This window comes from Nycticebus coucang, chromosome 2 (genome assembly GCF_027406575.1).
Source record: "Nycticebus coucang isolate mNycCou1 chromosome 2, mNycCou1.pri, whole genome shotgun sequence".
Taxonomy (NCBI): Eukaryota; Metazoa; Chordata; class Mammalia; order Primates; family Lorisidae; genus Nycticebus; species Nycticebus coucang.
The window spans coordinates 37,841,576-37,862,950 of record NC_069781.1 but is presented as its reverse complement, the minus strand read 5'-3'; the positions used below and the strand labels follow the sequence as shown (position 1 = coordinate 37,862,950).

The 21,375-nt window shown below is 40.1% G+C and overlaps 1 protein-coding gene across 7 annotated transcripts in view; it reads left to right on the top strand.

The window, feature by feature from the left end:
* Positions 1-8,256, top strand: part of STX17 (syntaxin 17) — an 89,386-nt gene extending 81,130 nt beyond the window's left edge. For all 7 annotated transcript variants that reach the window (XM_053567605.1, XM_053567641.1, XM_053567659.1 and 4 more), the window contains exons 7-8: positions 6,381-6,467; positions 7,227-8,256. In XM_053567605.1, coding sequence (XP_053423580.1) covers positions 6,381-6,467; positions 7,227-7,466 — 327 coding nt within the window. In that variant the 3' untranslated portion in view covers positions 7,467-8,256. The remainder of the gene's footprint in view (positions 1-6,380; positions 6,468-7,226) is intronic.
* Positions 8,257-21,375: the final 13,119 nt, after the last annotated feature.

The following is a 21,375-nucleotide window of genomic DNA, read 5'->3' as shown; positions in this document are numbered from 1 at the left end:
TCTAGCTTCTCAAATAAATGGTCTTTTAGCCTCTTTTTGAACAATTACAGTTCAGAGACAGTTGATAATTCAACCATTCTATTGGGAGGCTGTCACTCTTAGTTCTCCCTTATGTAAACTCAACTCTGTAATAACTTTTCTTTGATATTTTTGTCCTGTGTAGAGTCACGTACTGAACAAGTTTTGTTTTTTTTCCATATAAAAGTTTTCCAACATCTTGAAACTAATATCGTCCTTCTTCACTGTATCCCATCCACCATATTTTCTACTCTTTAAGAACACATGATTCTTTTGTATTCCTCCTGCAATATAATTTCTAGGCTTTTCAGCACTGGCCACTTACTCTGCTTATGTTCTAGTTTGTAGATATTTTCTCAACATGTAATACCAAAAATTGTATGCAGTAAATTGTTTGAATTATTTCTGATGCCTCTAAGTCAGAAGAAGCAAAATGTTTGAAGTTTCTGAATCAGTTATATGTACAATCTATTAATATATTTGCCTATAGAAGGGAATGATAGAACAAGAATCCCAAAATGTCTATTGTTTTTAGAACTAAAATTATTGTACTAATCTCTGAATCTAATGCAGTTTGTAAAATCTATACGTGTAAGGTTACATAAATATATACATTTGCCAAGAGTCATTTATCTGTACACTTAAAATTTGTTTAATGTATGTAAATTATACTTCAATAAAGTTGATTTAAAAAACAAACTAAACATGTACAAAATTCTTCTCACTCAAAACAAATACATTTTCCCTTCCATTGGGGGTAGGCACATGAAAGGAAAATTAAGGGTTTGTGGCCATTTGATAGTTGCATGTTTGATTAAGTTATGTAGCAGCTCTTAACTCCTAATCTCATGAAGATATGTGCAGGAAGATCCTGGCTGCAGCCATAGATTTATACAAATGTCTTATTTATAATAATCTGTGTAGGACATGAGACAGAATGCTATTAGGCAAAAGCTCAAAAGAGAACCCCTGATTATTATTCCCAGAGTGACTAAGTTCTCATGACCACATGGCCACAGACTTACAGAAGCTCCATTTAGGTACAGAATGACCTGGGAACTTAACCAGAGTGACCACATCCTTTCATTATCATCACATGGACTTCATAGTATCTAGGCAAATTAACTATGTATTTAAGGAGCACTTTCTATATGCATAAGCTTTGTGCTAAGCTCAATAAAGAATAGAAAATAGTATAAAAAAGAACCTATAAGATGGTGGTAATGGTTGTACAACATTGTGGATATTCTTACTGCCACTAAGTAATACACTTAAAAATGGTTGAAATGGCAAATTTATGTGTATTTTACTGCAATAAAAAGAACTTACAAAGTTAATGACAAAGAATAAAGTTCAATAAATGTTAATAAATTAGTATCTAGTTGGCATCTACTCTATATTTTTTCAAGCTTTATTGCTCAAATGCCCTCTTCTCTTCTTATAACTTTGTAACCAGCCCTATTTCTGGTCAATAGAAATTTAAAGAACCCTGGGTCAGAAATTCAACAGTGTCTCACCCTTGTTGCTTGTCTTTGACTTCTACCTTTCACCTTTGACCTTATTCCCTATGGCTTTTGTAATTTTGCTCTGGATGCATGAAAGTAAAGTTGGAAGGGATTAGATTAAATTCCTCTTGTTGTTATCTGTATGACCTTCAGGATGTTATTTGACAACAATGAGCTTTGTAAAACTGATGGGAATGTTAAGTGAGATAATGTTTGTTACTTCCCATCCTCTTCCCTTTCACTGACCCCTGCTGCATTCTTAGTTTTTGTCTTTTTCCTTATTTTATTCCCTCCTTGGCTCCTTGCATAAATTTTTACTTTTGCTACCACCATTACTACCTAGTGTTTCCTTCAGTCCCTTTCCAACTGCTGAATTCTATGATGTTCTACTCTGCTTATTGTCTATGCTAGGCCAAAATAATCATTTACTCTGCCTACATATATAGAAATTGTAGATTTGTTTCTGCAGTTTTCAGTGTGTGTGATTGAATGCGATTAAGGAGTACATGTTCTATACAATAGGAGTTTAGAAGCGGGTAACTCAGGATAACTCAGTTTTCATTGGATTGGTCAAGAACTAAGACTAGAGGTTGGCTGTGAAGGCTGGCTGGAATTTAGAAAGGAATAAAGGAAAATACCTGGAGTTTTGGCATTATCTTCTTAAGAAAACTCGTATCTTTCTAAGAACATTTAAAAAACTGCACAACTACTATCAAAACTCTCAAGAAAGACCATTATTGTTGATATAAATAGATTTGGGGATGAATTTGTTGAACGTATTACTGTTACTTAATATAGAGAATACTATAAGTGTCTACAACAAACATTCAAGGAAAAAACCAATTATTTTTAATTCATCTGCCCAAATTGCATTCTGATTGATAAGTATTAATAATAACTTTATAAATCACATTTCTTTTTTTTAAGATAGAGTCTTGCTCTGTCACATAGGCTCAAGTATAGTGGCCTGATCATAGCTCACTGTCACCTTAAGTTCCTGGATTCAAGCGATCCTCCTTTCTCAACCTCCAAAGTGGCTAGAACTTACAGGTGCACACAACCATGGCCAGCTAATTTTTTAAAGTTTTTGTAGCAATGGGATCTCCCTATGTTGTTCAGGCTAGTCTCAGACTCCTGGCCTCAAGTCATCCTCCTTCTTGGCCTCCCAGAGTGCTGAGATTACAGGCATGAGCCACTGCACCCACCAAAATGACATTTTTTTCAGAAATGTAGGTATTCCTATAACTGCTCATCAAGATTTTAGTTACTATTTTCAGTTCAATTAGGGGGACTTAATTCAGTATTTCTTAAAATAAAATCTATAGACATATTCTTATTGACTGAGAATTTTTTTCTTTAAAAGGGGATCTATTAATTACTCTAAGAAACACCGCCCTGGCCCTCATAAATAGTTTAACCGATTTTTAAAGGAATGCTGAGACCATATATGGGGTGCCAATCTATAAAATGTCAGGCAGGGATTTTGAAGATTATCATATATGAGGGGCCTAGTCAGATGAAAACAAACATGAGCAAAAGGGGAGGTTGGTTAGATAGAGGTGATGAAGCTCCATTATTATGAGCCTGGCTTCCTAGCTGGGGCCGAGGTTGTATATGGATGGTTTGGCTCAGCATAAAGAGTCAAGGACATAGTGCAAGTGATGACTGGGTCAGCTCTGAATGCAGTCTGTTGTGGCATTCCACCACTATTAGTGATTGACAACTCTACGACACCAGTTTGCTGCCAACAGTGTCATTGAGTCCTCTTTACGCAAGAAGCAGAATTTGAAGAGGATCAAACCAAGCAAAGTCAAGGGAAGAGGAAGGCAGATCTGCACAATTGAGGAATGACTACTGATCATAGCAGAGGGGCTGTCTTCTCTCTGCCTTATCCTCATGGCCAAGCCCTCTAAGCAAGCTTTTGTCCTCAGTGAATAAGCACTTGCTGATGTGAGATACTCCCTAGGGCAAGCTGGGCCTCATTAAGTGTTGATGATTACAGTGATGGGGGGCATTGTAGTTCAAATAGTCAGTGATCCTGGGATTGGTTTTTTTCTCATGGTCTTTCTCTAATTATTGCAAAGGGTTTTTCTAAAAAAAAATACTAAAATTGGGCGGCTCCTGTGGCTCAGTCGGTAAGGCGCCGGCCCCATATACTGAGGGTGGCGGGTTCAAACCTGGCCCGGGCTGAACTGCAACCAAAAAAAATAGCTGGGCGTTGTGGCGGGCGCCTGTAGTCCCAGCTACTTGGGAGGCTGAGGCAAGAGAATCACTTAAGCCCAGGAGTTGGAGGTTGCTGTGAGCTGTGTGATGCCATGGCACTCTACCGAGGGCCATAAAATGAGACTCTGTCTCTACAAAAAAAAAAAAAAAAATACTAAAATTATTTTAAAATTTCAATTTAACTTAAAAAGGAGTCATCGAGTTACAACATTTAACCTTTTTTAGGAAGAAGCATTATAAAATATGTTCCTGAGACCTCGAGATTACACTTGGGGTATGTAAACGGTAATAATCCTGGCAGTTTCCTCTCTCTTGCTGGAATTATTTTTAGGGGTGTTCCAAATGGAAACAATGATAGAGTGTCAGAAATCCAGACAAGCTGGATATTATTAGTGCTGGCACTTTTGCTTCTATGGGTCAGAAAAAGAAAGGTGAATTAAAGAAGTTTAATGTCTGATGAAAATAGAAACTAAGTGCTACAAAAAAATCTAATGTTTTAGTGCCCTATAATTTTCAAGCATCATAGGGAAAAGTTTAACATATGTTTTGGTAGAAAGATGAGAGTTATCGCTTTCTTGGGGAGATCAGGATGAGTTTTTCTGTTTTCTCCTCATACTTTGCAGACATCCCATTTTATTTTATTTTATTTTATTTATTTATTTTTGTAGAGACAGAGTCTCACTTTATGGCCCTCGGTAGAGTGCCGTGGCCTCTCACAGCTCACAGCAACCTCCAACTCCTGGGCTTAAGTGATTCTCTTGCCTCAGCCTCCATAGTAGCTGGGACTACAGGCGCCCGCCACAACGCCTAGCTATTTTTTTGGTTGCAGTTTGGCGGGGGCCGGGTTTGAACCCGCCACCCTCAGTATATGGGGCCGGCGCCTTACCGACTGAGCCACAGACATCTCATTTTATCCTCACTTCAACTTTAGGAAGGTGTATCATTATCCCTATTTGATAGATGAGAATACCGACACCTAGAAAACTTGAGTAATTTGTTCAAAAGCAGAGTTGGCAGTGCTGGGATTTGAACACAGAATATATGACCAAAGGTTATGCCTTTAATCTAATCACATATAATATGCCTTTAATCTAATCATATATAATAGTGGTTCTTGTGAGAATTACGGACTGGCAGCATCAGCATCATCTGGAATTTATTATCATCTGGAATTTATTATCAAATTATCAAGCTTCACCTCAGGGCTACAGAAGCAGAAGCTCTGGGGATAGGGCCCAGCAATCTGTTTTAAGAAGCTCTCCAGGTGCTGCACTCTATCTAAAGCGAAGCCTACATGCTGAAGTTTGAGAGCCTTGGTGGCACTTGTCTCTGACAAAGATACTCAAAGGAAACCGACAAGAGACTTTTTAGGGGCTGTGTTAGGAGATGTCAAAATAGTGGTGGAAAATACTGGAATGAAAAGATACCACCAATGGCCTAATTGTGAAAAGGTACATATTTGGCACATGAGAGGAGAAGAGATGTCAGTAATGCTACTAGGAAATAGCCTGGGAAAAAATTAGCCGTGTTGTTTGGGCTGCATGTCCCTAAATGAAATGACAGTTGGAATTAGAAGAGTGTTATTTATGTCTACTTCAATATAAATGAATAGGTCAATCATATAAGGGCAATCAAATACTTTAGAATTAAGTTGAATTATATCACTTATTATAGATGGTGGCATTTATCTGAAATCAAAGATACTCATTTTTTTCTGCAAATCACAAAAACAAAACTAAAATATGCACTTATTGGGATGGTTGTTCACATAGGTTTATATATTTGCTAAAATATATAAACCATACTGTACTATTAAAATGAATACATATTATATGTAAATTCAATCTAAGTAAAGTTAACTTAAAAATGAGAATGTGTTTCTGTAGCATGTAATGAATTCTTGTCACTGGAGGCATTTGAGCAGATCACTTCAACATGCCTTCTACTCAGAGGTTCTATTATGAGTCACAGGGGCTGTTGTACCAGCACAGGTGTTGCCATTTTATGTGGAATCCTTTATTAATATATTTGATCTGAAATATTTTAACTTGTCATGATTTTAAAGTGTATTAAAATACACAAGTGTAAAACCCAGAACAGTTAATTTATTCATTGCTCCCTACCAAGTGGAAAGATTTTCATGGTAGATCAAACCATATAGTAGTCTCACTCGTAAAACATAACAATTTGTGTTTATTGGATCAAGGGCGTTTTACTCCTAAGGTAAACTTGCCTGTTTTAAATTGAATCTTCAAAGAAGATAAGTTAGGTGGGGTTTTTGGTTTGTTTTTTTGTTTTTTTCCACCAAACAGAACATGATGTGTAAATGCTCATATGGTTTTTTTTCTCCTGGAAAGTAGATTCATGTATTTGTACGTTTGAATGAATTTTAGTGTGAGATGCTTTTTGCTATAAAGTTGCCACCCTTTTATTACCTAATAATTAAGTCTCTCCTTTTTTTCATGAAAGTGAATTTGTCCTTTCGCCATGGTTTATCAGATGCTATTAATGAACCACTATTAAGATGGCAAGGCTGCAGTACCTGGGGCCCTGATTACAGGAATTAAAATAGTGTGTGTTGGCTCCCTGCTGCTCCCCAGCAGGAACGCTCACTCATAATTCCTTTGCATCTAGTCTCAGCAGGAGAAGATTGACAGCATTGCAGACCATGTCAACAGTGCTGCTGTGAATGTTGAAGAGGGAACCAAAAACTTGGGGAAGGTAAGATTCTGCTCCTGCTGACAAATCAATGGTACTCTGGCTCACAGGAATCTCTAGTATTAACCCAATTGATCTGCTCTCTTAAATGTTGAGGGAACCAGCAATTAAGGAAATAAGGAAGAAACGACACATAGGTAGTACAAGAAATCAGTGGTTGTAATATTCTACTCTAAGATTCATTCTGTCAGGATAGAAATTTCTTCAAAGACAGAATAAACCATAGGCTACAATAAGGCATTTGGTGTTATAAGAGACTATTTGCAGAGGTTCAGGGAGGAGTGAGAGGGTTGCGAGAATCCAGTCAGGGTGAAAGTGTAAGGTATGTGACAGCACGCGTGGAGTGGGACCATCTATTAATATTTTCCAAAGGATGTTGCTTTTAACCTGAGGCATAAAGCAACAGAATAATCTCTGTGCGAAATAAAAAGCTTTGGCAGGATCTGTGGCTGCTGAAACTGTTTAAATAAGCCTGCTAGATAGTCAGTGAATTGATTGTTTTGCAAGTAAAATCAATTCGTAGCAGTTTACTCTTTGTAGCTCAGTTCTCTAAGTTCTGAGATCTGGAGCAATTGCAGTACCTGTGGAATACCTTCTCTTCTCCCCCCACCCCCCCCACCAAGTACAATCTCTAAGGTTAATTACGTACCAAGAGTTAAAGAGGCATTGCCAGGAGTAAAGAGAGGAAAATGCACATCACCACAGGCAGATATTCTCAACTCAATTTCTAAATTGAATTTTTTTTCTTTTTTTTTTCTACAGGCTGCAAAATACAAGCTGGCAGCTCTGCCTGTGGCAGGTGCACTCATCGGAGGAGCAGTGGGGGGTCCTATTGGCCTCCTTGCAGGCTTCAAAATGGCAGGAATTGCAGCTGCACTTGGTGGTGGGATGTTGGGCTTCACAGGTGGAAAATTGATACAAAGAAGGAAACAGAAAATGATGGAGAAGTTCACTTCCAGCTGTCCAGATCTTCCCAGCCAAACTGACAAAAAATGTAGTTAAAAACCAAACTTTGATATTATTGGTGCCAACATGTCTATCCTAATAAGGACCTTTGCTGCTGTTGGACACTCAGTCAGCTTTTGGAACATGAGTATATCAAGATAACAGTGTCTATAAATGCTCAAGTGGGATTGAACTGTGATAAGTGGATCTATTTTGTTGTTTGCTGGATTGTTAATGGAGATGTTAGAGATTGAGGAGCTGGGTTGAAGGCATATAATGTCTGTCAGGTAAAGTTTGAAGACTGCCAAGGAACAAATTTTCTATCTGGAAATGTGAGAACTGAACCAGATAAGGTCTTGAAATGTGTAGAAGTGTTGGGTTGTGGAGGAATAGAACTGGAGACCTTAAGGTGAATTCATAGATGATTTAGGCCTGTTGGCAAGGAAAAAGAATGGGAGTTCAGGATCCTTTGCTCTCAAGTAGGGAAATCAGGACCTGGTGAGAAGCACAGGTGAACCCTATTGTAGTTTGATCCAACTATATTTTCTGGTGGAGGAAATTAATAGGGTAAGAAAACAAAGAGGCCCAACTTCTCTTTCATGTATCTTCATTTGACAGTAGTGGCTACTTTTCTGAACTCTTCCTCTGCCTCTCTTTAAGTACAGAACACTGAATTTTAAGTGGTAGAAGACTTACTAAGCCAGTCATCAAGTTTCTATGTCAACCAGTCTCCTGACACCTCAAAGATCTAGTGTCCTTTGTTGCCCCTCCCTTGTAATTGTGAAAAATCCTTTGGTTTGTGGGGTGAATTCCAGTCATAGGTAACAAGGACTTTTCTCATAGTCTTTTTTGTCTTATTTCCCATCTCTGTTCCTTCCTGTAATCTCTAGGTAAAAAAAAAAAAGAAAGAAAATTTCTGAATATTTCCAGCATTGTTAGAGTTTGGGTTCAAATGGTGTGGGTGAGACAAGAGACCATTTTCTGGGGCATCTTCCAGTTTTGAGGGGTGATTATCTGCTGTATAGGGGTGTCTCTGACACCCTATAGTCTTTGGGAGAGTTAGGAACTAGATATCTACCTCATTTCTGTTCCTACCATCCTTTTCCCCAGGCTTTTTATCTCCCGTGCTTCACTTTGCTTTTCACAGCTGCTATTTCTTCCCAAGAATGGCATTCATACTTACCTTTTCTCACATTCTACATGGACAGAGACCCGTGCCAACACTCAGACCCAGTGAAGGGTTTGTGGTGCTAATTCTAACATTTAACGTTGACAGCAAGCCTGGTCCAGTCCAACCCTTTATCTATCTCAAACTGGGGGGGGGGGGAGCTTTAAATTTAGGAAAAAAGAATCTTGAAGAGTACAGGCAGCCTCCCTCTGTATCCCAACTCGTTTGAAATAGGAAGGAAGCACCTTTTGTGCTTTCCTCTTTACTCTTTTCTGAGGACAGGAATTGGCACCTTCACCCCGAAGGTGTGAACTGTCTCTGCCAGGAGCCAGAGTTCATCTGGGGCTTGAATCATTTATCACTTAACTTTTCTCTTGCTGTGTTTACTTTTAATAACTTATTGATTGCTACCTTTCACTTCTATGTCTAATCTAAAGAGACATTTCTCTTTCATACTTTTTGAATCTCACCAGTGAATTCCAATGAGACAAAGCACATTTGTTATTAACTAACTAGAAAGTACTAAGTATTTCTGTCTGCTAATTTGTATCTTTAATGTAATACTAAGAAGGAAATACTTTGAATAAGTGCCAGATTCTGATCTAGTATCTCAGATATCTTAAACTGGGATAATTATTTTTGAACATCTTTTTTCACTTTCTTGTCCTTGTTGTCCCTTTACCCCATGGTGTTCAAACCTGAATGAGAATCAGAACTTACTCAGTTGCTTATATAAAACAAGATCCCTAAATCTGAGTACTAGGGTGATTCTGATGCATAGTCTAGACTAGTCAGCTGAAAATGAATTTAAGTTACATCAAGATTCATCATTGAATTCTGTAATTTCCCGTGTTTTACCCTTCTTCATTACTGCATGTTAGCCCACTCTACCAAGCCCAACTTGGCTACTGTTTCAGCCCATTATCTTAGCAGCAGTACTGGGGACTCATCATAATGTAAGGCTGGTTTACATAAGGACCTGAAGGGAAGAGAGGCCTATATTTGAGGTTCGTATTTTGGGGAGGTCTCATTGATTACTAAGCCAGTTCAGAACACCACTGTGTATTCTTATAAACTTAATTTGTGCTGCTCATCAGGATTGGAATATTACTTTAGCAGTCTTCAGACTTAGGCAAGTTATAGTCCTTTAAAAAAGTTTTATAACTTGGCTAGTCACAGTGGCTCATGACCATATAATCCTAGCACTCTGGAAAGCTGAAGCAGATAGATCACTTTAGCTCAGGAGTTTGAGACCAACCTGAAAAGAGCCAGACCTGTCTCTACAAACAATAGAAAAATTAGCCGGACATGTTTTGTTCCTGTAGTCCCAGCTACTTGAAGGCTGAGGCGGAAGGATGGCTTGAGCCAGGAGTTTGAGGCTACAGTGAGCTATGATGATGCCACTGCACTCTAGCTGGGACAACAGAGCAAGACTGTCTCCAAAAAAAAAAAAGTTTGATAATTTAAGATTATTTAGAAATTGTATCTCTTTTCTCATAATAGAACCTAATAGTTAACTTTTCTGTAGAAATTTTTAGAAGTGTTTAATCAACTATAAATGAAATACAAAGTTTATAAGTATAGTCATTATGACAGAAACCAATCTTAAAATTGGATTTAATGTCCTACAGTATCAGATTAAATTTACCTTCCCATTCATGTCTTATTTTGCTCCAAAAAGTTAGAAAGGAAAGGAACTGGTTAACGTATTATGTAGGGGTTCATTTGGTAAAAGTTCCTTTGATACCATAATCTGCAAGCTTCTCTGTGGAACAGAGACTTGGAGGCTTTTTGGCTGTAACTCACAGTAGAAATGCATTGAAATCAAACTTCAGGGTAATGATGAAGCAAAAGCAATGGACACCACTGTGTGCATTGCGTTCTCATGCTTTAGTTAGCATCCTGTCTTAGTTTTTATTTATTTATATTTTTTGCAGTTTTTGGCCGGGGCTGGGTTTGAACCTGCCACCTCCGGCATATGGGGCTGGCGCCCCACCCCTTTGAGCCACAAGTGCCACCCTGCCTTAGTTTTTAAAATATGCCAGTTGCAATACCCATTGAATTGATGGAATAATCTACCAGTGGGTTGTGACCCTTAGTTTGAAAAAAACACTGTCACGGAGGATCTGATATTTAGTAAATACCTTCTGTTTTCCAGACACTTCATGCAGTATTTTACAAGGTAACTGAGCATTGGTGGAATTAAATAATTTAAGGGGGTTATTTGACTACAAAGGGGTGAAGCCAGGATATTAACTAGGTCTGTTTAGCTACGAAAAGTGTTGTCTCTCTCATACTGTGCTGCCTCTACATAAAATTAAGATTGGTTATCCGATCTTAACCTTTATTCATAGAAGCTTTGGAACTGTATGTGCCAACTCAGTTGTTCCCTTTTTCAAAACCTCCGATTCCTCACCAGGTGTTCAGCAGCCTCAAAAGTTTTCAGTGGTGCCTGAGATGCAGAAATACACAGTGCTGAACTTGGTCCTTAGATTATGAAATTAAAAGTGTTTCAGTCCCACCCACACATCCTACCCATGTTCTCGTATTCCTTGGTTATGACCATTGTTTAAACAATGCTTTTAATATAATTTTAAAATAAACTTTAATGCTTTTTAAAACAAATTTATCATATAGAATCAAATTATTATCCTTTAAAATGATGCCCTTGGGAAACCATGTACTGTGGTGATAGCACTTAGGCCCTTTTAAAAACTTTTCAAATTGCCAGCAAAGACATTTTGCAAACCACATAAGAAAAGTCACCTCCATTTTTATTAGTCATAGACTATACTCCCTAGTCCTATAACATCTCTCTTCCCTCCTTAGTTGTGCTTTCTCCTGCTGACTCACAAGGAGTGTGCTGGAACTGGCCAGAGTTTCTTTGAGGTTAAACTGAAACTGAGTGCTGTAAAGGGAGAATATTGTGATCCCCCAAACTTGCCTCCTGTGGGCTGCCTGCCTGCTCTGAAGCATTGTCAGTGGTTCGTACAGCATGAGGCTAGATACTGCTAACATCAATCACAAGGAGTTGAGGAAACCTGTAATATAAATATATTGTATACAATATTCTTTACCTGTGAAAGTACAGAGGGGAGGCTGAGGAGGGAGACTCGCCTGAGCGACAGTGAGACCCCGACTCGTGAAAAAAATGGAAAAACCCAGCCGGGCGCCGTGCCGAGCGCCTGTAATCCCAGCGGCTTCCGGAGGCCGAGGCAGCGGGGTGCCCGCAGCCCGAGTCTGAGGTTGTGGTGAGCTACCACGCCCACTGCACTCTGCTCAGGGGCATAGGGTGGGACCCTGTCTCAACAAAAAAAAAAAAAGAAAGTACAGAAGCCAAACAAGTCTTTGTGTTAACTTTAAAAATGAAAAGTGTTTCTCAGGGTCCCCTCTGGCCGTTAATTGCTGCTACATGAAAACTGTCTAAGAAGGATGAAAAAAAGCCTGAAGAAAAGGTTCTCCTGTAAATCAGAACATATTCTTGTTATAAAATAGAATGGCTGTGGCTAGTAGGCACTTAGTCATGTTAGCTAATGTTATCAAGTAATCAGAAGTCTAATACCAGACAGGAGAGGAGCGTCCTGCTCTGGAGCCTAAATTAATATAAGAAGTTCAGTTTCTGTTTGTTAACACTTTATTTTATTAACACTTTATTTTGTTGATAACAGGTGGGTCTTACTTTTACATTCATTAAGTCAAGACCCTTATACAGAGAAACTTGTGGTGTATCATAGATAACCAGTGGAAAAAGATTCAGATAGTGTATTTCTACCGTCAAAGAAGCTAGTTTATTGTGGGAGACGAGAAATACAAATGTGCAATATTAATTAGGGAAATAAATTTGAAATAAAAGCACAAAAGGGGTTGAAGGCAAATGATTTGCTCAAGATCACAAAGCTAGTTAGCCTGAGGGCTAGGATTATAACCGTGGTCTAAGAAAAAATCCTGAAAGTGTTAGTTATTGAGTGTTACCTATCACATCGGGTTGGCTGCTGAGGCTTACAGTCTTTCAGATCGGCTTTAACATCCAAATCAGGGAATGGCTATAAAGGGAAGAGAACTGGATGGGGAATCCAGAGGTCAGAGTTCTAGTTTGGGCTCTGTTTAATCAGGGACAACTGCCTTCTCCCATCCCAGCTAGGGATTCCTGCCACCTTAATGATCACCAGTTTGACTCCCTCCATTCTTTTTTTTGTTGTTGTTTGAAACAGAGTCTCACTTTGTCACCCTCAGTAGAGTGCTGTGGCGTCACAGCTTGCAGCAACCTCTGTTGGGCTTAAGCGATTCTCTTGCCTCAGCCTCCCAAGTAGCTGGGACTACAGGCGCCTGCCACAGCGCCCGGCTCTTTTTTGTTGTTTGGCAGGCTCAGGCTGGATTCAAACCCGCCAGTTCTGATGTATGTGGCTAGTGCCCTAGCCGCAGAGCTACAGGCGCCGAGCCGACTCCCTCCATTCTTAATATCTAGCCTAGTCTGTCAGTTCTTTAAATGGTAGTTACATCACTCTAGTAAATATATTCATGGCCATCACTCTAGTAAAAGACACTTATCTCACACCCCACACTTGATCTTCCTCAACTTTAGGTGTCTCAGTTCCTCATATCACTGCCACAAAAACCAAGTCAGCTTTCATTTTTCTGCTGGAAACTTTTCAGTGGCTGCTGTTGAATACCAAATAAAGTTCAAATCCCTTAGATTGGCATTCACAGCCTTCTATATTCTGGACCCAGGTTTATCCCGTCAGACTCATCATCATCTGATTTTTTAGTGAAAAATCAGACATTCCTCAAGAATGATTTTAAGGTTCTTCTATGGAGAAGGTACAAACTGGTAATAAACTAGGTTTACATTTTTCTGGCCTTAAAATGATCTCTGTAATGCTTAATTTTGCAAACCTAGTCAGCTGAGATTTATTTAAGTTCTTGAACAGGCTTCAAACATGTTTCCTACAGAAAGAAATCTTTTTTACACCAGAAAAAATTACATTTAATTTCTTCACCTTCAAAATAATGTCAATCTTTTCACCTGCACATTTGATGCCCAAAGCATGAGGATTCTTCTTCAGTAGCATAATATTCCAGCCTTGAATAGACTATTATACAGCTCTGTGAAAAACTTCCTTAATATTTGAGAAAGTCATCAATATTTCTTTTCAATACACTCTTCGAGTATTTGAGATTTTCTTGTATTAAGTTATCACTAAAAAGATGTTTACTTGGGTTTCATTAATTACCCTAAAGATGTTTTCCATTTTATTAACTACTTGATATTGGCAAAGGTCACCACAAGAAATGGCCCAAAGGTGAGAATTTCTACAAATTTTATGAGGTTTACTGAATTCATTTGTGATTCTTTATGTAGCTGAGAGGTGCCTAAATAAGGAAACATGCAATAAATTTATTCACTCAATAAACATTTGACTGAATGCCTGTTACGTGTTGAGTGCTGGGCCATATAGAGAAAAATAGTAAACCTATCTAGACTCTATCCTTATAAAACATTGAAGCTGATCAATTCAGATACCTAAAGAAAGTAAAACAATATAAGTACCCTAAAAGAGGAATGAATAAAGTAATTTGAGGGCACAGTAATGGAAGGATTAAACTCTGTTTGGAAAAGAAGGGGAAGGATTTGTGGAACATGTGGTATTAGAGCAGTGCCCTAAGAAACGGGCCTGCTTAGAAATGGGGTGATGGGCTTCAAATGGCAGAGGAATTGTATGCACAGGGATTCAAAACACTGTGTCCTCACAAAAGCCAATTAAATGTAGATAGATAAGTGATGAAGCTAGTTAGATAGAAACATACAATATGGTGGTTATAATTTAATAATTCTTTGTTTAAAGCAGTTGATATATTGCTTTGTGTCAGATAAGACTGTTATGATCCTCTGAGTTCGTCTGGAGTTCTTGGTATATTTGGCATATTTGCCTTCCTGTCACACATTTAAGAAATGATTTGTACTTTCTCGCTTCTCTGCTTGTGAGAGCCCTACTTAATAATGAGTACCCACTTTATTCCTGTCTGAATATTCACTGAAGACCCCCAGAAAAAGCAGTCCATGAAATTTACCTTTTAGCGTTCAGGTGCTTTGTGATCCAGTTTTCCATCTCTTAGTGAATATTTCTTGACCACTGCAATTCAGTGGTTCCTATTTTCACTTGTGGCTGGTTTTGCAGTGTTTCAGAACTTCACAGGGATAAAAGTCTTTGATGGGTGGTGGTATGATCTTCCCAACTAGACTGGAAGCTTCTTTCAGGTCAGAGATCATACCATCTGCTTCTTGTAGTATTTCTTGGCATGAAATACAGCAATGGAGAAGGGGAAAAGAAACTTCTCTTCTAACAGTGATTCTTAGATGATGAGTGAAGTTGTATCGTGAATTCTGCTCTCTTTGGGGGATATGTATTGAAATGTTAAATAGCATTCTAAGACATACCAAATCTTTGTTTAGTACCCACTTTTGTATATTAACAAGAATGAATGATGTAACAGAAGAAATCTGGAAACCGTCTTTAAGACTTGGAAGTCATGAATTATATCTTTTGTCCAGGCGAAATTATTACCAATGCTCTCTAGTTTGAATTAAAAAATAACACAGTCACCCTAGTTATATGGGCGGTGAACATATGTGTGGAGTTAACAATGAACAAAAAAAGAAAAGAAAACCACCTATGTTTGAAAAGAATTGATCCCTTGGGCCGCGCCTGTGGCTCAAAGGGGTAAGGCGCCGGCCCCATATGCCAGAGGTGGCGGGTTCAAACCCAGCCCCAGCCAAAAAAATCACAAAAAAAAAAAAAGAAAGAAAAGAAAAGAATTGATCACTTATGGGTTCAGGAAAAAAATGCCCTAAGGTTAGACAGGAACCAGAAAATAGAAAATGAGCCAGAACACTAAACTTGGGCAAAAGTTTAAAATTTAGGGAATAAAAGTTGGATTAAGTAAGCCACAGTCCAGGAAATAGACCTTTAAATCCTAGAAAATATCTGAAATAAACTGTTAAACGTTTTTAATCAGAAAGCCATGCTCATCACAAATTAAGAATTGATGCCTTGTTCTGTTGTCCTGTGTGCACAGCCTGGGATGCCACATTCTGTGTCCCCTCTTGGGCAGTGGTTAGGGCAAGAAAACAAAGCATCAGTGTTCTAAGAGTGATCTAATCCTACCTACACAAGTTTACACAAGGCACCAAGAGAATGAGCTTATGGCCGCCTCCCGGCAGCCATCCCAGCAAGTGCTTATGTAAAACACACGGGACACAACCGAGATAGGCCAAGTCAGTGAACTTTTATCTGGGAAACAACAGGTCAGCAGTACCTGGCAATACTTTACTATTATGTTAAGACAATAGAAGAGTAATGACAGCCTCTATTAATATAATTCCCTGGGGGGGGGGTCATATTTAGGACGTATAGCTCTTTCTGTTCCTAACCAAGAAGCCATTTTCTTTAGGAAGGTTCCCCTGACCGCCAAAGCTGTGCACACCCTCACGTTCTCTGTGGCTAACTCACAACATAACACCTACGACATTCTGTCACGACCATAATGTTAAAAGAAAAACAAAAAAAGTAGATGAGTAAAAAGGTGATTATAATGTTATTTTATGGGGGGGAGACAAGATGGCGGACTGAAGCCAGCTTTCAACAGAGGCTCCCGTCCAGAAGGAGAGTTAAGGGACAGGAATTTAGTAAGTATCCTGGTGGACTTGAGCCTCACCAAGAGAGAAGGTTGAAGAATGCACATCAGCACTGCTGAGGCAAGCTGTGATCACAAGGACGCAAACAAAAGGTACAAAATCCACCACCAAGCGGACGGGAGTCCCCTCCCCCATGAGACCGGCTCAAGAGCCCCACAATTGAACAAGCGGGCAGAAATTAAAGGCCCTCCCACTACACTCCAGGGAGAGACCTTCTAAAAACTGGACCTACCTCCCCTACTGGGGTGCCGTGGCGTTCTCCTGCCGGGCATAAAACTGAATAAAACTTTGGGAATCCTTTGCCGGCAACCCTGAATCCCCGGTGCTCCCCTCCCGCCCACTGAGGTCTGGAGGCCTGTCCCCCAGGAGTTCGGATCCTTGGGTGATTTCTCAAGGGGAGTGGACAGTCCCCGAGTTGCGACTGGTCAGCATTGACTCTGAGGCGCGTGAGTGAGGAGAGGGCACCGGGCTGAGGGGGAGTCACGCCTCGCGGCACTTCCCTGCGGTGCAGTCAGCAACCCTCCCCGGGCAACATTACGGGGCACAAGACTGAATAAGACTCTAGCTTCCCCGCTGAGAGCTGAGAGCCCCTACTCTCACTCGGGGTCTGAGGGCCTATCCCCCAGGAGTTCGGATCCTTGGGTGATTTCTCGAGGGGAGTGCACAGTGCCTGAGCTGCGTCAGGTCAGCGCTGACTCTGGGACACGTGAGCAAGGAGAGGGCACTCTGCTGAGGGGAAATCAAGCCTTGGCGGCACTTCCCTGCAGTGCAGTGCAGGAGCCCTCCCCGGGCGTAGTGTTGCGTAAAACTGAATGAAACTCTAGCTTCCCCCCCCCCACTCCCAATCGGGGACTGGGGGCCCATCCCCCAAGAGTTCTGATTCTTGGGGGATCTCTTGAGGGGTGTGGACCCAGCACAAACTGCGGCCGCTCAGTGCTGACTCTGGGGCGTGGGACAGAGGAGAAAAGGGTCGCCTGAGTGCCCACACCAGAGCAGCTGTTCCCTGGAGGTAGATCAACAGCCGTTTTTTTCTTTAACGGCAGAACGCTCACTTCTGGATATTCTGAGGCCACACCCCCTGTCTCCCTGGGCAACCAGAGGAGGCCACCGGTGAGCGGGGGATTTCCTGACATGGCTCACAAACCTGGGAAGCTTCCAGGGCGGGGCCGACCCAGAGAGGTGTTCGGACGCAAATCTCCAGTAGCAAGGACGTTTGAACTCAAAACAGCCCGTCTTCTGTAGGCGATTTCGACAGGAACAGAGAAAGAACCCCGCAAAGTTGTCTGTTCTGTTCTGTTCTGTTAGCAGCATCCATCAGGGACGGGGCTAAGCCTGAGTGAACACCTCCTTCCCATCACCTGCATCAAACACTCAAAGATGTCAGGCCCCATCTCCTCCTGCTAGATAGTGGCAGTCTGCGGGGGCCTGGCAGACTTCTTGCGATTCAGGCAGGTGCAAACCCCTGGAGTGTCTGTTCACTGCAGGCAACTGGGTTAGCCATCTGCAGAGATACCAGTGACTGGGTCCGAGGGAGGGGCAAAGTGGGGAAGGAGACGTCAACCTTCCTAGACTGCTCTGTTTGCTGGGTGGCTCCTCCTGACTCCACGCTGCACTGGGGTGAGCTGTGTCAGAGGAGTCACCAGGCCCCTGTGATCCAGTTCCCAGAGACCTCTTGAACTCTCCCACCCGAGACAAGTGCCGATTGAGACAGTTGATTTGGACCTTTTGAACTGGGTTAATAGACTGAGGACTTTTCAGGCGGTGCCCTGGGTGTGCGATTGTAGGAAGGTTTGATTCTCCTTTTCCAACTGGGGCCAGAGGTGGGCAGGCGGGGTGACTTAATTGCTGATTTTTCCACACAGCTGAGACTTCAAGCCAGAGTAGAAGTTGCAATAGGATCGAACAGAAACCAGCTGAAAGCAAGACAGAACCACTTTGCTCCACCAGACAGGGCCTCAGTTTCTCAGGCCACAACACTGTACGGGCCCTCAATAAAACCCCAGGGGAAAAACCAAAGGGAGTAAAATAACCATGGGGCGGAATCAGTGGAAAAACTCTGGTAACATGAATAACCAGAATAGATCAACCCCCCCAAGAAAAGATACGGCAGATGTGATTGAAGATCCCATTCATAAACAACTGGCTGAGATGTCAGAAATGGAATTCAGAATTTAGATTGCAGACAAGATTAATAAAATGGAATTAGGAATTCGAGGAGAAATTCAAAAACTGTCTCAAGAATTTAACGAATTTAAAGACAAAACCACCAAAGACTTAGACACACTGAAGCAAGAACTTACAGCCCTCAAAGATATGAAAAATACAGTAGAATCCCTCAGTAACACAATGGAGCAAGCAGAAGAAAGGATTTCTGACATTGAAGATAAAGTCTTCGAACGCTCCCAATCTCTCAAAGAGGAAGAGAAATGGAGAGCAAAAACGGATCACTCACTCAGAGAACTCTCAGATAATTCGAAAAAAAGCAACATAAGGATTATAGGAATTTCTGAGAACAATGAAGTCGCCTCTGAGGGCACAGAGGCCCTTCTGCATGAAATTATGAAAGAATTTTCCAGACATGCCTAGAGAATCTGAAATTCAGATAGCAGACAGCTTCAGAACCCCAGCACGATTCAACCCCAATAAGTCATCCCCCAGACATATCATAATTAGCTTCACTAAAGTTAACATGAAAGAGAAGATTCTCAAAGCAGCCCGGCGAAAGAAAACTATAACGTACAAAGGTAAGAATATTAGAATAACTGCAGATCTCTCTGCTGAAACTTTTCAAGCCAGAAGAGGCGGGTCATCAACTTTCAATCTCCTAAAGCAAAAAAACTTTCAACCCAGGATCTTGTATCCAGCTAAACTGAGTTTCCTCTATGATGGAGAAATTAAATACTTCAATGACATTCATATGTTGAAAAAATTTGCCATAAGTAAACCAGCTCTTCAGGATGTTCTCAGACCTATCCTCCACAATGACCAACCCAATCCTATACCACAAAAGTAAACTCACTCAGAAACTTCGGATCAAACTCCAACTTCCACACTGGTGAAAGGATTAAAAATGTCCACTGGACCTTTGAAAAACTCGATACCCAAAATTCCACCAGACTTATCAATACTCTCCATCAATGTGAATGGCTTAAACTGTCCTCTAAAGAGGCATAGGTTAGCTGACTGGATACAAAAACTCAAGCCAGATATTTGTTGCATACAAGAGTCACATCTCAACTTAAAAGACAAATACAGACTCAGGGTGAAAGGATGGTCATCCATATTTCAGGCAAATGGTAATCAGAAAAAAGCAGGTGTTGCAATTTTATTTGCAGATACAGTAGGCTTTAAACCATCAAAAGTAAGGAAGGACAAGAATGGTCACTTCATATTTGTTAAGGGTAATACTCAATATGATGAGATCTCAATTATTAATATCTATGCACCCAACCAGAATGCACCTCAATTTATAAGAGAAACTCTAACAGACATGAGTAACTTGATTTCCTCCAGCTCCATATTCGTCGGAGATTTCAACACTCACTTGGCAGTGTTGGATCGATCCTCCAGAAAGAAGCTGAGCAAAGAAATCTTAGATTTAAACCTAACCATCCAATATTTAGATTTAGCAGACATCTACAGAACATTTCATCCCAACAAAACTGAATACACATACTTCTCATCAGCCCACGGAACTTACTCCAAAATTGACCACATTTTAGGTCACAAGTCTAACCTCAGTAAATTTAAAGGAATAGAAATTATTCCATGCATCTTCTCGGACCATCATGGAATAAAACTTGAATTGAGTAACAACAGGAATCTGCATACCCATACAAAAACATGGAAGTTAAATAACCTTATGCTGAATGATAGCTGGGTCAGAGATGAGATTAAGAAAGAAATCGCCAATTTTTTGGAACAAAACGACAATGAAGACACAAACTATCAGAACCTCTGGGACACCGCAAAGGCAGTACTAAGAGGGAAATTTATAGCACTGCAAGCCTTCCTCAAGAGAACGGAAAGAGAGGAAGTTAACAACTTAATGGGACATCTCACGCAACTGGAAAAGGAAGAACATTCCAACCCCAAACCCAGTAGAAGAAAAGAAATAACCAAAATTAGAGCAGAATTAAATGAAATTGAAAACAAAAGAATAATACAACAGATCAATAAATCAAAAAGCTGGTTTTTTTAAAAGGTCAATAAAATAGATAAACCTCTGGCCAACCTAATCAGGAAAAAAAGAGTAAAATCTCTAATATCATCAATCAGAAACAGCAAAGACGAAATAACCACAGACTCATCAGAAATCCAAAAAATCCTTAATGAATATTACAAGAAACTTTTCTCAGAAATATGAAAATATGAAGGAAATAGAGCGATACTTGGAAGCACGCCACCTTCCAAGACTTAACCAGAATCAAGTGGAAATGTTGAACAGACCCATATCAAGTTCAGAAATAGCATCAACCATACAAAACCTCCCTAAAAAGAAAAGCCCGGGACCAGATGGTTTCACGTCAGAATTCTACCAAACCTTTAAAGAGGAATTAGTACCTATATTACTCAACCTGTTCCAAAATGTAGAAAAAGAAGGAAGACTACCCAACACGTTCTATGAAGCAAACATCGCCCTGATCCTCAAACCAGGAAAAGACCCAACAAGAAAAGAAAATTATAGACCAGTATCACTAATGAATATAGATGCAAAAATATTCAACAAGATCCTAACAAACAGAATCCAGCAACACATCAAACAAATTATACATCATGACCAAGTTGGTTTTATCCCAGGGTCTCAAGCCTGGTTCAATATACGTAAATCTATAAATGTAATTCAGCACATAAACAAATTAAAAAACAAAGACTATATGATTCTCTCAATTGATGCAGAAAAAGCTTTTGATAATATCCAGCATCCCTTCATGATTGGAACACTCAAGAAAATTGGTCTAGAAGGGACTTTTCTTAAACTGATAGAGGCTATCTACAGCAAACCCACAGCCAATATCATATTGAATGGAGTTAAATTGGAATCATTTCCACTCAGATCAGGAACCAGACAAGGCTGCCCATTGTCTCCATTGCTTTTCAACATT